The sequence below is a fragment of the Drosophila virilis genome, chromosome 3, assembly GCF_030788295.1.
Source record: "Drosophila virilis strain 15010-1051.87 chromosome 3, Dvir_AGI_RSII-ME, whole genome shotgun sequence".
NCBI classification, from domain to species: Eukaryota; Metazoa; Arthropoda; class Insecta; order Diptera; family Drosophilidae; genus Drosophila; species Drosophila virilis.
In genome coordinates, this window is record NC_091545.1 from 18480828 (window position 1) to 18501579 (window position 20752).

Sequence of the window (20752 nt, forward strand, 5' to 3'; positions counted from 1 at the left end):
TCCTTCATTTTTCATGCGATCCGTTTAATTTTCAAAGATCTCTGTGAGAATCCATTAGATAAATGAGATTTATTTTAAGAATATCCGAAGTGCCTGGCGCAATTTACTAATTAATTTGTTCAATCTATTCTTTTTTCTCTTTTCTGCCACAGTCCACAGTATTGATTGCCAGTGAGGCAGCGGAAGCACAGCAGAACTCTGCGTTGCCACATGCTGGTGGTGGTGGTGGCGGTACCGGAGGTGGCGGTGGCGGCGGTGCCATGCCCAGCTCACCGCTCAGCAGCTCACCGTCCAGCGTTATAGTCGCCTCGACAGCAGCCACACTGAATGGCAACAGCAACAGCAATAGCATCCCCAACGATGGCAACGTATCGGGCAACACATCACCCATTGCTAGCGGCGAGCCGCTGCTGCAAACGCCACCAGCAGCACAGCAACAACAGCAACAACAACAGCAACAACAACAACAACAGCAACAACAACAGCAGCAACAACAACTGCAACAACAACAACAGCTCAATTTAAGCAGCAGTCCCACAGCAGCAACTTCAGTGACCGCCAGCTCCATAGCCTCGGGCACCTTGGCCGCAACGAGCAGCAGCATGTCCACAGGACTATTGCCCACCGCCGGACTGGATAGTAATCCCAATTGTGGTGTGCCCGCAAGCACTTCTCAGGTGATTGCGCATCTAAACGCAGTCAGTGGCATTATGACAGCGGCCGTGCAGTCACCCAATGTGGTCACTAGTCTAAGCAGCGCTCTAGTCCCGGCACAGTCGGTCTCCTCATCGGTGGCTGCCGCCGTAGCCGCCGCTGCCTCGTTGGATGCCAAAAGTCAGCCGAAACGCTTACACGTCTCCAATATACCGTTTCGCTTCCGGGATCCCGATCTGCGTGCCATGTTTGGGGTAGGTCCGCTGCAGCAGTCGCAACAATTTCCCATGCTAACCTACTTATTATTTGCCTGCAGCAATTTGGCAACATTTTGGACGTGGAAATCATCTTCAATGAACGTGGCAGCAAGGTAAGTTCCCATTATGTACCCCTTTCCTGTTGCACGATTCATTTAAATTATGCACAGGGCAAGCACTTGAGGGGCATACTCAAGTCAAGTGAAGTCCTTTGTCCAGGGACGGCAACGTCACAACGTTGCCAGAACTACCTTGAATCATTGTGTTCCGGCTAAAAATATCACTTGGACGTCTTTTTCCTGTTTAGCAACAGCAGTAACAAAAAAAAAAAAAATAAAAAAAGCATAAAATCAGAATGTCCTTTGCAGTATTCTCCTGCCAACCGCCTCCCACTGATATAATTGCATAGTAACAGGCGCTGTTGCTATACGACATGAAAAATGTGCATAATTTAAGGTGCTGACGCATGTCCCAAGATGCTGAGCCCCGCATGTCCTTGGCCCTCACTGTCTCCCCAATGCTCAGTCTGTTTGTGTGTATATTGTAGCTTAGCATTATGACTTGGTACAGACCTTGTTTTATATCGTAATTTATATGCTATATACTCTACCTAAATATATGTATATATATATATATTTATATATACATATATATTCTTATATACTCTATATGTTTTTTTAATTGCATGTTTGATTGCGAATGGCAGGGATTCGGTTTTGTAACATTCGCTAACAGCAACGATGCAGAACGAGCACGCGAACGTCTACACGGCACCGTGGTTGAGGGACGCAAAATCGAGGTGGGTGCATGCAAGCTATACCATAAAGCACACACACCATCCACACACACACACACACACACACACACACACACTCACACATATTCATAGTTGCATACAGCCCGTTCACATGGGAAGCTATTATTTAAAACTAATTGCAAAACTATAACAAGTTTCTCATTTGCCACTAAAAAATAAATTTGGTTAAGAATAGAATTCCCTTAGAGGGAAAAAGGCTTTCGACTTGCGTATCTTGAAACTTTTTCACGTGTTTTCGCGTTGCAAAAACCGATTTTTAAATTCCGAATGCTCTGATTGTGCTTTTGGCAATGCGAAACGCATTTAAAATCGGACACACGCATGGTCAGCGCATTTTGATTTCGAGTTTTAATCGAACGCTCATTAATTTTAAAATTATTCGCCGCCTTTTTTATTTGCCTTTAATTAAAAATTAATTACTTTTTTCCCATTTTGCATTTCCTTGCAAATGTCTGTCTGCGCTTACCAATTTCTGTATTTATGTTGAGTGGATAGCCGCAAATAATTGGCATTTAAAATATGCTGAAAATGTGCAAAGTGGCAACTGATATTTAAACAATTTAACTGCAGGTTGCAAAAGACGGCAGTGATAATTCATTTTATTTGCAGCGCAAGCGAAAAATAACGAAAGCTGGCTAATTATGTGAAATGCGCCAAAGCGTTGCATATGTATAGGTTAATTAATATTAAAGATCCTAGAAGCAAAACTCATTTTGGAAGCAGGTTTTAGCTGTTTAAATTGAATGCCTATACATTTGCCTTAATAGCTTTTAAAGATGCTTTAACACTCTCACAGATACACACACACACACACACATACACCTCATTCAATTGTAATTGTCAACTAACACATAATTTATTTTCACGTTCTTTGTACATGCGATATGCGATTAAAAAATAATTTTCAAAAAATATAATGCTATATAATGAATACATTATATTAAAACCAAAATTAAAAAAAAAAAACATCACAAAAACCAACCACCAACCGCTCGCTGCAACTCAACTCAACTCAACTCTACTCGTTACTCGAACTCTCTCTCGTTACCAATAACCATTGTGAAGGTGAATAACGCCACTGCACGTGTACAAACCAAAAAAGTGACAGCAGTACCCAACGGTAAGTTGCTCTAACGTACACACACAAACACAATATACACCTGCTTATACACACACACACACGCACACATACACATATAACACCCATGTATAAGCTATGTAGCGAAACAAGTTTAAATGTTCAACAAAGAAATGCAATTACGTCTGGCCTAGAAGAACTATAAGAAATGAGAAGCACGCAAACGGCAACTTAAATAACAGCAACAACAACAACAACAACAATAAAAAACTTTAACACAACTGCCATAATATTTGACTGGCCGTTGCCGTTGTTGTGTTTGGCGTTGCCGTACTTTTCGTTGATTTCTTTTTTCTAAAATTTATTTATTTTTCTTTTCGTTTTTTGCCCGTTGAACTTTTCACATAAACTTCTGCGGTTTCTGCTAAAATGTTAGTTCCTGAACCGAAATGTTTCTTAATGAAAATGTTTGGTCTTGGAAATTTCTTATTGCTTTTGATTTAATTTGAAGAACTTGTTAATAAAGCGTATACGGAGGCGTTTGGCAATCAAAAACTTGTTAACTGTGTTGTGCCACAACTAACAACTTCTACCAAAATTGCGGCTTCTAACAAAACAATGTATACCATAAAGCACCCACTCACACACACATACGTGAAAAAGTATTCGCTAAATTCGGCTTTGTATGTTCTGTTATTTTGAGTTATGGTTAAAAATGTCTGCATTTGAATTTCCTATAACAAACCGATTACTGTTAATTGAATACACATCCTGATAATTACAAAATAAAAAATAAAAAAATATTTTTTATTTACTTTGTTTTCTCTTACACACCACCACACAGTTGTACTGACCAAAGACGGTGCCCTACCGGCTCCAGCTCTAGGTGAGCAAATTAGAGAACAAATAAAAATGAAAAATTGCATTTATTATATATGTCTTGTTGTGCCTTGCTTGCCAAAATATGAATAATAATTATAATAAATAACCCACTCAATGTTGTCCATAAACGTAGGCACTTAATAAAGTGCCAGCATAACCCTTAACTATAGCACCCAACTCTATAGTCAACAATGTCCTGGCATGTTGCACGCTAACAGTGGCATGGTATGAATCCCAATATTGGCTAAATAACTCTAAATCAACTGTTAAACGATATAATCTAAGCATATGCATTGACACTCATAGTCCCAGCATGAATACTGTCCACCATATCCATGTTTTCTATGATTATAAACTTTCAGTATGTACTTAATTAGATAAAGCTGCAACTGTGAAAAATATGTTCAACTTATCGATGTTTATAGTTGACAGAGAGAGAGAGACAGGCATTAAATTCAAAAACGATATATCATGTTTATCTGTAGGCTGACTAGATCTGTAAAACACATAAACTTTGGTCTTGTCGTGTGGTTTCTTATGGGAAGTTTTGTCAGCTAGAAGTTCTCAGATGCTTAATGTTTCGTTTGCACTGCGCACAATTTCATTTGAAGTTGCGGTTGCTTAAAAGTTTGCTCTCTTACATAAAGAAAAAAAGAGAAGAAGAAGAAGCAAAAATATAAAACAGCAGCAAGAAAGTTTCCATGCCATGTATAATAAATAATGCTGCTGATTAAATCGCCCTTCCATGCAAGTTGCCATTAAAAAGTATTCACAGTGCAAAATCTATACTTTAGTTTCGCTCAAATACGATAAGCCGCTTACCAGCCCAAACTCAACCTAAACCCCACCTAAACCCAACCAAACCCAAGCAAACAAAACTGAACTGAATTGAGCCAGCAAAAGGGAAGCAGCTGAAATGTAGCCAGCAGCTGGCACCACGGAGTTTTTGCCTTCACGTGGACAGGACATGCAAAATGCTTTTGTATCGCCAACAAACTTAGATGCAGACAAACCGACAGGCGAACGTACAGATAGGAGATCAGATGCTGCACATGCGGCTGAGTCTGCTGGCTGCGTCTTTGGCTATAGTTGCCTTTGCCGTGGCTTGGCTTTTCCTGCCTTGCCCGTCCCGGCAACATTTCTACTCCTGTGCACTGTTCGCCACGTGCACGTAATGCGCTTCATTTGCGTTGCACTAAATGCGAGCTGTGTGTCTGCTGGGACACCCAGCTATTTATGCGGCTGCCAGCATATTATAGAAATAGACAGACAAACCAAAAGGTGCTTGGTCAGACGGAAGAGGAAAGACAAGTGGCAGGAGCCACTTACTTTATCACGTTTCGAACTGGCTTCACTTGCCAGGCAAACGGCTGGCAGCATTAGCACCAACAAGAACGAGAGCAGGAGCTCGTTACGGTGCATGCAGGCGAGGCGGGCGGTCAGGATAATTACAAAAAAAGAAGCCACAATGTTGCAAGCATGTTGCGGCACACACATAAATTGCAGTAGCAAAAAATCAAAAACTTTCCTCCAACTCCTGTTGCCTCGTACTTCCTTTGGCCGTTGCAAAACCATTTTAGTTTTGATCCTTTGGTTGTGTCTTATGCAAATGTCTTCCATTCGCACACATTTTAAAGAAAGTTTGCCTTCTACTTTGTATGTTGACTTCCCTCACACACATGTACATATGTTATGCATATATGTAAATATGTTTCTTTCTGTTTTATTTCTCGTTGATCCTTTGACATGTTAAACTTAATGCGCTCAACCAGCAGGAACAACATTTCTGACTGCCTGCTCGTCTATTTGACATTTATTTAACTGCATTTTTCGATTTGTCGCTAGTTGTAAATCCCTCCCTTTGTATTTGCTTAGAGTCGATTGTTTAGTCAGCATTTGAGCTTATTTGTTATTTCGCTAGCAATTTGTTTCATTGTGAAACGTTTCACATTTTCAATTGCATCATTTGTGAGCATCTTAAATGCATAATACAGCATTGAGACAAAAAATGTCAGTTTATTTGCGACAAAAACAAAACAGCATGCAACGCTCTAAAACAAACTCAAAACGAGGTTTAATTTTGATTAAATATAAACAAATTTGGCTAAACCAATTGGCTTTAAATGCGAATTTCGCCTAGTTTCGTTTAACTTGAAGCTGAAAGCGTTTTTTGACTATAGCAAAATAATATAAAATATGCATATAAATAAATGTTTGTCAAATTCAAATAAAAATGCATGTTCTGTGCTGCAACAAACCCCAAACAGTATATAAAAAAAAATTGAAGAAATATTTAAACTACACCGCAACTGCATTAGCACGGCCCAAACTTGTAAATGTAATTGAGCTGCGTGTCATGTATATAAAATCAAAAGTTTTATTTAAATAAATAAAATCACAATTTAAATATAAAACTAATTCAAAGTTTTCTCTTGATTTTTCCATGCTCCACAAAATCAAAAAAAAAAATGCTGCAACTATAAAAAACTACAATTTATATAAATCAACCGGCTGCAGTTTGCGTACAATGGCCTGAAGGTAAGCGTTCCGTCACGTTTTATTTGTACTATTTATTGCTGTATTTGTATTTTGTATTTATTGCTTGCCGTATTTTGTTATAAAGTCTAAAATAACACAAACAATTTGAACAGACACACCTACATACACACACACACACACAAATATACAGTAAAAATAAGTTATCTTTAATGTATACGAGAGAGACCCGTTCAGTTTTTAACATAAGTATAAGCCGTGGCATATTTTTTAGAGTGTAAGCGACAAAAAACATAAATACATACATAACTAAATGACAACCCCATAAGAAAACTATGTTAGGCAGTTCGACATGTAAAGCATTTATATATGTAAGCGCTGGGATTTTTGACAGTACGAGATATCATTTGAAATGCTCATTATTCAATGTTTACCTAACTAAAAACTTAATAGATTTTTCATTTTTTATTGTTAGGCTCCGCGTTAAACTGTATGCATATATTATACTCGTAAACCTACATACTTTTTGCAATACTAAATATTTGATGACTGTTTGTAATTGTACTCTATTTTTTTTTTTATTGAGTCATTTACTTTTGCATATAACCCAAACTTTGGAAAAAAGAATTGAACCAAAAAAAATAGAAAACAAAACACGAATGAAAAATAAAAACAAAATTTGATGCATTGAAATAAAAAAAAGAAACAAAAACAAAAAAATCGTTACTTACCGCTCGCAAACCCATTCAGAATCAGGCGCGTCACCATTTTCTTTCTAGTCTTAATGATGCTGATGATCCTGTGATCATCTAATAATGGTTATGAATTTTAGCATATTGCGGCTGTGTTGTCTTATGCATACTACTTAACTACTATATATAAATATACTCTTAATAAATATATAAATATATATATTTACTATATATCTATATACATATGAACAATGAATATAATTTTGTTTGAAACATTTCTTTTAACCAGTTTTGTTGTATGTGCGTTTTGTTTTTATGTCCTGAGTTCGTTTTACGTTTTATATATTTTGGTCTGGTTCTTTGATCTGAACATTGTCGGAAATGCTCCTTAGCATAATTACTTATTACTTAAGTCAACACACAGACACCAACACACACACACAGACACATTCCCACGCAACTACAAACACGAATGTATGTAAATGTTAACTTTCGTCGCGTTCCAAGCAGCTTAACTTAGCACTAGACCTAAGCTATACCACAAAAACCAAACCAAGCCGAACCAATAGAACGTCAATCATTGCATCCCAGAATTCGATATGTAAATACAACACACAGCCATACGCACACCCGTATATATACTTATATATACACATACACACAGACAGACACATATTCAGCTCATCCACTGATCCATCGAATGATACAAACAATTTTAACAAAATTTATGAACGTGTATCGAACCTTAAGGTTATCGGCTGCCCATGGCCGCCACGTGGCCATTTCTGGGTGCGCCAGTTGGGGCCGGAGCGCCGACGCTGACACCGATGACGCTGCAGATGCCACTGCAGATGGCACAAGCGGCGTCAGTGGCACCAGCGGCGCACAGTGCACCCACGCCCACAGCTACTCCAACAGCCACGCCCATTGTGTTAGCGCAACGCCATCCAGCACACAGTGCAATGCCAGCAGGTGTGACGGCACAAACTGCAGCAGCAACGACACGGCGGAGGTACATTGAAAATTCTGGATTGAATTTGTTTGAGTGTATGCGCCAAAAAAAGCAGAATTCAAAAATTAAGTAAACTCGCTGACTCACACAAAAGACAGACCAACACATACAGATACCCGAAGAGGCATACCCATACACACACGCACACATACACAAAGGCATAACTACAAACACCAAGTCACAAACTCTTAGTTTTGAGATCTGTACCATATACTTACTCTACATACATATATACACATATATATTTGTTATCTTGTTAATTTGGTTACGCATTTGGGTTTGACTGTATGCCAAGTACTATATATTGCATACCTTTTGGCGCCCTTGAGATTGCATTGTTCTACGGCTAGGCACACACAAGCAAACACAAGTCCACGAACCCAAGAACCAAAAAATCAGTCAATCAATCAATCAATCAATCAATCAACCAACTAGTGGCAACCTCACATGACAACTGTAATTAGAATTTAAGTATGGAAAGGTTCTTAGCTTTAACCATAGTGTACCTACTATATATCGTAATTTATAACGTACCCTATATCGTGTGACGGTAGACAATTTTTGCGCAGCAAGCATATTAAAAAGGCATTTCTTCTAGATCATTAGTTTTTTAGCAAATCTTGTACTCTTTATCTCTCACTGTCTCAATCTTTCTCTCTGTTTATATATTTCTCTATTGTTTCATATACTCTTGCTATGTTTTTACTTACTTTGCAATTGTGCACGTTTTACTTTTTCTGTTTTCATTGCCAAAAATGCAATTTTTTAAAAAATTAAATGGAATTGGATAATGCAATTAAGTAAAATAAGATTGCTTCGATAATGAATTATTGCCAAGTTACGAAGACAATACGTTTCTACAGTTTTTTGCATGCTACAAAACGATAAGACCAGAAGTTATACTCTTTAATTGCTTGGCTCTAATGCTTTTTCATTTGTAAATAGCAAAAATCGAAATTAACTTTGATAATTGAAATTAAAAATGGCCTTTACATTGTTGAAAATCGAAACATTTTGTGCTCTGTCCAGATTTTAATTTGCATTCGAATAGTCAAATCGAATTAAATAGCAAAATAAATTTGTAATTTGTTTTTGGGCTAATAAATTTCATTAATAATAATAGATGTGTTGAATTTTCAAAGAGAACTGTACAAAAGTTACCGCAATTGCAGCTGAGGTCTCCAATTATTTTCGCTTTTGTCCTGGTTATTGCGGCCAGTCCCAATTGTTTAAAATGAGTAACAAATGTATTTTTAATTGCGTGCCAAGCCGCAAGGGCATTATCGATGTTTGACATATTATAAAATTTAACAGATTTTAAAGCATTTCATGCTGCTTATGTATTACTTTAATGTAGAGCTTGTTAAAGACAACGTTTTTACTCTAGATTATCTGAGCACAGTAATTGCCGTTGCAATAGATCGCAAGAATCATATATTTGTTTGTTATCTGTAAACTTTGTTCCATTTATATAGTTTTTAGTAAATGTGTTTAAATAGTTTTGATTTTATTCTAGGGTTAAAGGGCTTAAATATACCAACGTTAGTTAAATCGTACAACTTTCTATATAAACGTTATGAATATATATTTTCTTATGCTTTGTAAACGAAAACCTCTTAAAATACTTTGACCAAAATTAAATGCAATAAGTTGTAACAAAACAAAATGTCTTGCCGCATACACACGTAAATACAAATTCTATATATGTTTTTAATCTAAACTGCAGAACGGTCAAATGTTTTTGGTATTGTTAATGAATGGTCATATTAAATCGTATATATATATAAAACATACACCTCAAACAAAAACAAAAAACAAACAACTGCGTAGCATTTCTTGGTAATTCAATGTTATAATGTTAAGTATGTTTCAAACTGAATACCCCTTTAAATGACTGACTTCACGTATGTCTTATGTATTGTTATATGTATATACCGAAATCATTTCAATTCTCAATCGATACCTAAACTATATACATCCAAACAGTTACTACATATTGCCTAGTATTTGCTAAACATATACTATATGCTATATACTATATATATATAAATTATATAAATTTAATTATATAAAGAGAGAGAAACTAACCGCATGCATTTTATGTTCTTTTCTTTTCCTTTTTTCTACTTTTTGCACACGAACACAAACAAACGAACAAACACACAAATACACACGAAACATATATAAAATGTAATGCGTGTGTACAAACACTCACACACAACACACACACACACACACACACACACACACACACACACACACACACACACACACATACACACACATACACACACACACACACACACACACTGGTAAAAATGTTGTGTACAAATCGTTGCAAAAATATCAATCAAAAATCAAAATCCAAAAACAAAAAAATCGTTTGGCCGCCTCACAGCCGCCGTAGCCGCCGCCGCTGCCATGCGTGGAGTTGCCATACAACGTGGACACGTGGGCGTGGTCGGTGCCACACCCTTCCATCATCCCCATCATCCGCACCATCATCAGGCGCTGGTTGCCGCCGCTCAGCAGCAACAGCAACGTCAAGTGGCCGCCGCTGCCGTGGCCGCAGCAGCCGCCCAACAGCAGCAGCACCAGCAACAACAGCAACAGCAGCATCAGCAGCAGCAGCAACAACAACAGCAACAACAACAACAGCAGCAACAACAGCAACAACATGCCGCAGTAGCCGCTGCCGCCGCTGCCCAGCACTCACAACACGCCGCTGCCGCCGCCGCCGCCGCCGCTCACACACATCCGCATGCACATGCGCATGCTCTCGCCCCCCAGCTAGCCCAGCTGCAGCCGACGCTCCAGGCGGTCGCCGTGCCCACTGCCGCTGGTAGTGCTGCGGCTGCTGCCGCTCAGCAACACTCGGCGCTGCAGCAATCGCTGGCAGCTGCCGCAGCTGCACAAAATTCGGGCGTCGCAGGTAATGCGAACGCTGCTGCCGCCGCTGCGTATGCGGCACGTCTCTCCGCTGCCACGGCTTCCCAAACGCCGGCCGCTGCTGCTGCGGCTGCTGCTTCCATGGCAGCGTCGGCTAATGCGGCCAACAGCGCTTTGCATGGATTTGCGCCGTAAGTAGAGTTCACTCCACGTTGCCCCAAAATCGTCGCCGTCGCAAAAATCGCCATTAAAGAAAAGAAAAAAATACTTCCATGTAGCTCTAGTTGTATATTGTTTTCCTTATTTTTTTTTTCATTTAGTTAAATAATCTCTTATATATTGAATGTAGTTTTAGCGCACTTACTTTTTGTTTATGTGGTGTCTACGCTCGCTCTCAAACGCTTACTCAAATCTACAACTGCAGCAACAACAGCAGCAGCAGCAGCAAGAACAACTGGCTCACAGAATTGCATGCAACCAAATATTACGCATACGCCACGTTGTGCCAGCTGCTGCTGATGGTGTTACTGTTAGACACGATCTGTCATCATTTTACACAACTTAACTTTTCCCAAATCCCCATAATATTAACCTTATCCCACATCCCAGCCATCTCCAACTTCGAGCGCAAATTGTTTATAGCTTTAACGTTGTTATTTGTCTCTCAATTTTTGGTCTATGCGGTGATTTTCATTAAATATTTAGCTACCTTGTGTGTGTAACGTTTTTATAAGTATATTCAAAAAAATATATATATGCATAGCGCCACATTTGCCTAATGTACCATCTAATTCAACCGCAAGTTTAGACTTGTCTCTTGTATAAAGTCAACTAAAACAACAACAGCTACAAAAGCAGCAACCAATTAACGCACGCCAACTACTACATAAACTATTTAAAATAAAACATATATATATAACAAATATATATATATATATAGATATACAACTATATATTCTTGACTGAGAGAAGTTTTTTGGCATCGTTTAATATATTCGTATAATTATTTGATTATTTTGGTTAAAGGGAACTACGTATTTGTATATTGTGTACCACTAGGCGTATGATGAATTTGAAATTGAATTGAATTACAAATGTTTTTGATGCGTCTGCTGCTGCTGCCGCGCATGTTTCCTCTATATCTCAATAATTATTAATATTATTATTTCTAAATACACCCGTTCTATTTTTTTTTTTTTTTTGTTCTTTCTGTGGCTGCTGTTCTAATAAACTAAATAATAGCGTATGAATGATGAACGATGATAATGCTATACCATTATATATGAATTCTACCCAACTAATTAGCTAGGTGCATGAATGTCTGTTCTGTCTATTAAAATGCAGAGGTCGAACAACAAGTGTTTTTTGTAGTATCGGGCAATTGTAATGTGTACTCGTACTTACCATATATGGTTGATTATCCTTGCTAGTGTTCTACTTATAATTTACAAATGCATTTGCATAACCTAAAAATCACCTCGTCATCTATTAGGGATAAAGCAAACAAAGTGCTCATAATATAAGGTTTATTGCTAGGTGTTAGGATTTTAGGTGGGAACTTGGTTTCTGTGAGGATACGAATAGGGCTTAATTTCCTTTTTAGTTACACCTTTAGTTTCAGCCATTATACCCAATGCACCCGGTACCAAAAAAAAAAAAAAAAAAAAAAAAGTAAACAGACAAAGGTAAAGGCAAAGTTTTCGCAATAAATTAAAAATTATATCATACAGTGATATGAAGCGCCAAAACTATGTAATTACCTTCTGCCCATAACGCCCAAACAAAAACCCACACACAAGTGCGTTAAAAAATTAAAAATAAAAATAAAAATAATAATATAATATATATAAATATTTTTGAATTTTGCTTTTAAGTGCTATCCAAATGAAAGTTGAGTCAGACCAAATGAAGAACAATATTTATTGGAAATGTTCTAGTGTTGATCCGGCTCGGCTGACATTAAAACCAATTGTAACGAGTGCCCAAGTGAGTTATTAATCTTGAAATCTGTCTTATCCTTCTTCTTAAACACACACAGCGTATACTATGATCCCTTCTTAGCAGCCGCTGCTTCCGCTGATCCAAATCTACGCTTCCAGGTAAGTCTATCAAAATTGTACACCATAATATTTTTTGTTAAGACAATCATTTAGTTATAGAGTTATGTGTATTATATGTTAAGCTATGTTAAGAACTAATTTAAAGCTGGCTAGCTAAACTAAACAATTTTCGTTTTTAAAATATATATACATATATATATTATATATAAATTTTACAGGCAGCCAAACCGGTCACTGAAGTTCCAGCCGCACAGCCAGCCGCCATATTAAATGTAATGAAATCTTTTCAAATTGATACGCTAAACGTAAAGCATAAAAAAAAAATCGTTTTGAGAACGCTCTCTCAACTATAATATTTATTATACACTCGTACATACACATTTATTTACACATTAACTTTCAATTGAACTTGTGAAAGACACCAATAATTGTCTTGGTTTTTGAGCAGAACATTCCTTTATATACATATGTTTGTAAAATTATTTTTCACTCCTTTTGTTATTATTTTTTCGTTCCATATTATTATTGCATAAAACACTAACGACGCGTTTGAAGACACACTTCTTTCTTTACGTACCCACACATTGGGATTGGTGTTTTTCTATTGTTTAGTTTTCTTTGGTAACTGGTCGTGCAACTAAGTCTGTAAAATTATGGCATATATAAAAGCGTGTATACTACATATAAATCACAACACCACAAACAAGAAATATATATATTATAAATTCGAATTAGGGCCCAGTGCTGAGCGTCATTAACAAATTTTCATACATAAATAATTGCTTTTATGTATTTAAATACTCGTATTTATGTATATTACCATTGTGTTTGAACACTTACGTCTATTTCTACTTACTTATAAAGCGATTACATATTTGCATCCTTAATTGATTTTGTTAACACATTTTTATAACTATCTAAGTATATTCAAACTACACGCGTAGTCTCCAAGAGAAATACAAACAAACAACAAATGCTTTGTTAGCGGCAACTTAAAGACGCATAGCATACTTTCAGGCTGCATGCCGCTCTTCCTCTCTCTCTATCTTTCTCTCTCTCTATCCATCTGTCTCTGTCACTTTGAATTATGATTTGAAAACGAAAGAACTTGAAATATTATTTTCTCTTGTTTTTTATTACATTTCGATACAGAAATGACATATTTCACGCAAGTTATAGTTTGATTTGAATTTTGCTTTTTCAATCTATATATATATATATATATATATATATATATATATATATATATATATATTAGACTCATCTCTTTAATTAAATCTAAACTTAAGTAGCATATAAATAAATATTCTTCAATGCTGTAAACATTTTCGTAATTACTAAGTATGTATTCTTTTTTGGTTACTTCTTTCACGACTGTTACAACATACGCAACAACAACAACAATAACAACAACAACAACAACTGCATCAAATATCGTTACAACATTATCAAAACCAAAATTTATACCAAAAATTATACCAAATATATCGAAAAACTTACAGCGCCGCACTGTGACTACGCTAAACAGTACCCCACATACGATCAACCGCATTCCGGTACCACAGAATGTTTTGGTAAAAATAATCATTTTTAGCTAGCAAATTAGAAAATTCCAATCAAATAATTTATTTAAATCCATTAGAGAATTATTGTTTGTTGTGCCCAATTTTGAGTTTTGATTATATGTATGTGTATTGTTGTTTTTTTTCTGTTTTTCATGGGACTGCGCTTTATGTCTTGCCCCACACCTAAGTTATGATCTGAATACTAGCCATAATCAATATGATATAAGTTCTTTGAATTCCCTGCACTTTTGGCGCTTTGTTTGTAGCATTTAAAAATTACGTATATCCATAAGATTATTGGCATCTTGGGCTTATAGCTTGAATTCGCTGATCACCACCTTAAATATTAGATTTATATCTATTTATATATTATAACCAAAAAATCGCACTGATATAATTTGTTTGCACTCCTCTTCTTTAATTTTTTTTTTTTTTTGTTGTGGTTTAGGTTCTTAACTCTTTTTGCCATTTTGCTCTCTATCACCTGTCGCTAGTTTTGTCGTTGCCGTTGCATTTGTTCGATTTGTGCCCCACCTTTAACACACAATTTGCTTCAAATTATTCCAGGCCACTGCTCCGCTGTTAAAGACACCCCTGTCTCAGGCCCAGCAGCAGGCGTACGCCACGGCGGCTACCACCTACACGGCGGTCGCTGCCCGGGCCGCCTACGGCGCCGCTGCAGCAGCAGCCGCCCAACCAGCACTCGCTGGCTATGCCACCGTAGCGGGGTAAGTTTTCATCAAAATTTTCCATGTGCGCCACTTGCTGCCTCAGCTAAAGTTGAGCTGCTCCACATTCACAAATTCTCCACAAAACATTTGACTAAACACTAAACCTAACTCAACATATTGTGTCATATTCAACACACCGAAACATGATTTAAAATAATAAAAACATTAACTAATTTAAAGGAACTCACCAAAATTGGCTTTTAAAGCGTGTTAACCTTGGATCTTAAAACTGCGTCAATTTATGTAGTTGGGCCAAGAGAATGTATTTTGAATTTAGGATTATTAAGAACTAATTTCTTTTTAGATTTAGATTTATTTTTTCTATTTTATTAAAAGCTTAAGGTAAGGTTTTTTACAAGTAGTGTTATATGAAACGGAACTTATTTGAATAATGTATCTTTTGAGTTGATTTAAAATAATGACTTAATTTGTATTTATTATGTTATCAAATTTTTATATTATTTTGTCAATTATATTTAAAGCATTATATCCATTTTATTCATTTGCAACAATAGCCGAGTCAATCCAGCCATATCCGTCCGTAATTCCGTCGGCTCTTTTCAGAAACTGTGCTTAAGTCACCAAATCGTGACTATGAATTCTGGTATAGCAAATAACTATCTATAATAGCCCCATTTTCTGAAAATACAAGTTGGAACTCGGTTTCTTAAGCATATTTCGTGCATAATTCTAACCTGCTCTCTCGCCGTTTGTGGAAGATATAATCAAAAATTTTGATATATACTCAAAATCTGAAACATGTCCGCAATAATTTTACTCCTCGGCACCCCGAAGATAATTTTTATTGCTTAAGTGCATATACATTATATATTTTATTCAGAATATTGTATTTCTCTAGTCACGCTTTATTTCAAAGTATTTATTTCTTCATATTGACTCTTCAGTATTATTATTAGTATTCATTTCTTATTATTTTATTATATATTTTATTTAAATATTTCATTAATCATATTCAATTTTATTTTGTAATTACTTAACCCTTCACTAATCTATTTGATTTGATTCTTTTTGGTACAATTCTTAAATCATAAAATAAATTATCAAGAGTAGGAAAAGCCTAACACCGAAAACTGATGACTTACAACTAACCATTGAGAATTTTTGCAAAACTATATCGAAACTAAACCATTTTTACTAAACTAAGTTAAAAGAAACTGGGAAATACAAGAAACCATCGGCTGAGCAAGAGATGACATGTATGAAAGATCTTTAATTAGAGACTAACACTTTGGAGAATCGAGTTGAGTCGACAAGTTATGATGAAGTGACGTTTGAAGCAGAATCAAAGGTTTCACCTTATGCCAAGATCAACAACTAACAAAAAAAGCACACAAACTAAACAAACCTAACACAAGTGGAGACATCAAGAAACTATCGCATTCCTAAATCATATTTATAACAACTTATTTTCATCAAGTATTTATCTAATGAATCGCAAACGAAATATTTCTAGTTACGCGCGCGAGTATGCGGATCCTTATCTAGGACATGGAATTGGACCCGTGCCAGGCTATGGGGTAAGTGTTCTAAATACATTTCATTTGATTCTTGACAAATCCATAGGATACATATTTGATTAGATTACCTATTATAATACTTATATCAACCTTTCGCAATCTACTCCACTATCTCTTCTAAAGGCAACCCTGTATCGCGGTGGCTTCAATCGTTTTACGCCATATTAGAAAGCTTCATAAGTCAGCCAAATAACGCACTTGAACTACTCTCGAAAATGCTCAATGTATGAACAAAAATTAGACGTAAATACTCCTCCTCTACAGTGCAGTAAGTAGAAGTTAAATCTAACGCAAAACCAGATGCTCAAAAATGATCGAAAAACAAAAACAAAACAAAACCCACTCAATATATGGAGAGATGAAAATCAAAGCTAAAAGCAGCTGCAAACCTGTGGCAATTTAAGCAAAATAAAATTTAAAAAAAAAAAACTAAAATTTTTTAAACAAAAAAATCAATGTCGTCCATAAAAACAAAAAAAAAAAAAACGAAGAAAACAACAACAAAGGCAGTATACACAAAATATTTAAATGGCAATTAGTTTGCAAAACGTGCTTCATGCGTAGATTTTTACCAAAAAAAACAAAAGCTGAAATTTTGTGCGGCAGAATTTATATAAATATATATATATATATATATATATATATATATATATATATATACCAACAGGATATATAATTATTATTATTATTATACCGATAGATATTGTATTTGTATATCAAAAAGAAGAGCAATTTTAATGTATTTGCCAATTCGAAAATTAACAACCGAAAAGAAGAACATTTATTTTTTGTTCAATAGTTTTGTTAATTAAGTTAGCTTTATATCTCTATATATATTAACTAATTTGATTATTTTCTGTTTCATGTATTTGTATATCAGTGTAGTCTGTAGAAAGCAACAAGAAACAAACCCAATCGCCCGACATTGAATTGTATATTATATTTTTATATATACAAATACACAAAATTGACAAGCAAAAAACACAAAAAAAATGTTGCCAAACAAAAAACATTTTATCAGAACAGACATATGAGAAAATTTTACCTTAATTTCTTTATACATTTTTAAGTCTCCAAAGAATACTCATTTTATTATCGTCAACAATTATATTTTAAAAAAGTTTTGTTATCTGCTTTGCTTATTATTGTTCCTAGAAACCTTTTTCGGCAGCTAAAATGCATAGTCAACTCAATGAACATGATATTGCTCAACTTGTAGTGCATAAGTAAATGCAACAGATCAACACGTAGACATATCCTTGGAACATACAATAATAATTACTTTAATGCGGCCGTAGCAGCAAAAAAAAAAAAAAAAAAAAAATATATATATAAATAATGAGTATAAAATTAAAATATTAATGCATAATAGTTTTTAACTTCAAGCTTCCAGTGACAGAAAGATAGAAAGAAAACCCAGAAACGGAAACGTGAAAATTGTGTAGTAAGCATTAAAAATAAAATAAATTATTAGCTCCTACTATGTAGCACTTTCTTTGTGTGTTGTGTAAAAAACAAAAAGCTAAACAAAAATGAAGCAAAATCAGAAATGAACATTTTTCAAAAACAATTATAAAACAAATAACTTCACATCGTTTCAGTGTTGTTCATTTTGGGTCTAGACCACAAAACTTCCCTAAGCAAGCTAAGAATTTATTTTACACATACTCTATAAAGTCTAATGCACACAATTCACTTTTACAGTTGTGTATTTTCAAATGTATGTTGGAAAAACAAATCCAAAGAAATAACAAAAAAAAAAAGAAGAAATATTAAAGTAAATAATTATAAAAAAAAAAAAAAAAAAAAAATGCTCAAGAAGTAATTTGACCTCGTTCTCTATTTCGATTCTTAGACAGTTACTGTCGCAAAATTTATGCTAGTTGTTTATGAATAATATAAACAAATATACCTTTGATTCGTTTTCCTGTGTATGTAACTGTGCAATTGATCCTTCGAATTTATCCTTTTGATCAAAATCCAAAAATATTTACTATTCATTGATTATACTCCATGCGATGTTTAATTGTAGCCTGGTGATAATTCTGCAATATTGGGTTTGCTACTAAACAAATCGTTGTCTGAGATTGTAAATAATTACTTTGAATTTTCTTATGCTCACATACATTTGCACAGACATACAACGGCAACTTAAAGCAATTTATGTCATACTCAGATTTTAAATGTTTCTTTAAATATCATTACACAAATATAAATTAAAAAAAAAAACACAAAAAAAAAATAAGATTTTAAGTATAAGTACGTTGACATTTTTCAAGCCAAAGTTTATATTTAAAAATGATTTTTAGTTAGATTTAGTTTTTATGCCGATGACAGACACAAAAATAAAATAATAATACAAAATGAAACAAATCAATTCAAACCCAACAATTGCCAAATTAAATGTAGCTTTCAAGTGAATAGACACTTAATTAAAGTAACAAAAATAAAAGAAAAACGTTTAAAATAGCACAGAAATAAATACATATTATAACAACTAGAAAAACTTAATGTATATCACACTTTTTGGCAGCACACACATGAATAATTGAATAAAAAACAAATACTTTTGGGTTTGATATACAAGGCGAAATAAACCAAGTAGTTATTAAAAATTAAACATTATATAATACATACAAATGAAAAATTATAAACTCAACTTCCACCGCAATTTTTTAATACAAAAACAAAACACAGTCTTAAGCAAGGTATGAACTAAAGTCAACCTAAGTCTAAATATGTAAAATGCAAATGCAACTCAATCAAATTCTTATAAAAGATATTTTAGTTTTTATTTAACACTTGATTATCTGTGCGCCCATCCCTCTTACACACACCCAATTTTAACACCCAGTACAAGAGCAAGAATGAGAATTACGAATCTTTAAGCTGTAATCTTTAATCTGTGTAGTCTAACCATAAGCCAGCGCCGCTTTTGTTCACTTTCACATAGAGCATACGCATAGGCGTTATATAAAGTATAAATATAAACTATATATATAAATATATAATATATGAAAAAAACAAAACAAAAAAAAAAACACTTATCTTTAAAGATGTGCCAAATTGTAAGTTGTACCATTTGTTTTTATGAATGGAAAAAGCAAACAAATGCAAAACGCAAAATTAAAATAAAAACAAAAATAAAGTAAAAAAAAAGAATATATATGAATTAAAAACTCGTGAACAGATTTACCCCTCCCAAAGATGAATAAAAACATTGTTTAGATATTTCAACACTTAAATGATGATGGAAAATATTTTTTAAATTTAGCAATGTGTATAGAGACCAGAGTTGGAAGTTTAGCGTCCCTAGACGCTACCTTACAAACAAAATTGATAACAGATAACAAACTAGACGAATAGTATTATATTAGCGGACTCCCGCAACAATCACACACAGCAGCTTGCCCCCCTCTCCCAGAAGACAAAAACGTTCTGCAATACTTGTGTTCCCGCACACTTCCCCCTCCACATTGACTCATTTAATACAAACGCACACAGATACAAAACTTAAATGGCTATAAACAAGATACAAATTTAATTGAACAAAAACTATATATTGGTTTATATCAATTTTCAATTTGTAAGGTTGTGACAAATTGTAAACAAACATTAAAAATAAACTCAAAATGGGAAATCTTTAAAAACTTGCAGAAATTGTAATAATACATGCGAATTGCAAATAAAATAGCGAAAAAAAAACACATATAAAACTAAAATATAACAAAGCAAAAGAAAGGAATATTTGAGATGCATACAAACGAAAAAAAGGAAAAAATGCAATAAAAATAACTTTTAAAAATATAAAATGTATTTTAAACTGGCATTTGTTATTTCAAAGTGGAGCTGAAACGGAACAATTGGAATTGATTTGGATTTTTTGCATGTTTAACGCGATTTTTTACTACATTTTTAAATGAAAATTTCCTTAAAAAATTTGGAAGGTTAAACGGGGCGTATGATACATGCCAGCTGAGAACAAACACAATAAAAATTATTCAAGTCACGTGTGTTGCAAAACGGAAACCTTTTCATGTTGGACAACGACGTACTCACACAAAGGCACACACGTGGATAA

The 20752-nt window shown here is 34.7% G+C and overlaps 1 protein-coding gene across 26 annotated transcripts in view; it reads left to right on the forward strand.

Annotated features, from left to right (window-relative positions):
• Positions 1 to 20416, forward strand: part of Rbfox1 (RNA-binding Fox protein 1) — a 122360-nt gene extending 101944 nt beyond the window's left edge. For 5 of the 26 annotated variants that reach the window (XM_032435439.2, XM_015175916.3, XM_032435444.2 and 2 more), the window contains 13 exons: positions 153 to 908; positions 971 to 1024; positions 1618 to 1710; positions 2794 to 2848; positions 3651 to 3692; positions 6206 to 6226; positions 10287 to 10968; positions 12816 to 12876; positions 13056 to 13109; positions 14340 to 14411; positions 14970 to 15130; positions 16608 to 16671; positions 16795 to 20416. In XM_032435439.2, coding sequence (XP_032291330.1) covers positions 153 to 908; positions 971 to 1024; positions 1618 to 1710; positions 2794 to 2848; positions 3651 to 3692; positions 6206 to 6226; positions 10287 to 10968; positions 12816 to 12876; positions 13056 to 13109; positions 14340 to 14411; positions 14970 to 15130; positions 16608 to 16671; positions 16795 to 16839 — 2160 coding nt within the window. In that variant the 3' untranslated portion in view covers positions 16840 to 20416. Of the gene's footprint in view, positions 1 to 152; positions 909 to 970; positions 1025 to 1617; positions 1711 to 2793; positions 2849 to 3650; positions 3693 to 6205; positions 6227 to 7626; positions 7889 to 10286; positions 10969 to 12815; positions 12877 to 13055; positions 13110 to 14339; positions 14412 to 14969; positions 15131 to 16607; positions 16672 to 16794 lie in introns of those variants that run through there. The other 21 variants (XM_032435450.2, XM_032435445.2, XM_032435441.2 and 18 more) reach the window with 21 other exon arrangements.
• The last annotated feature ends 336 nt before the right edge of the window (positions 20417 to 20752 follow it).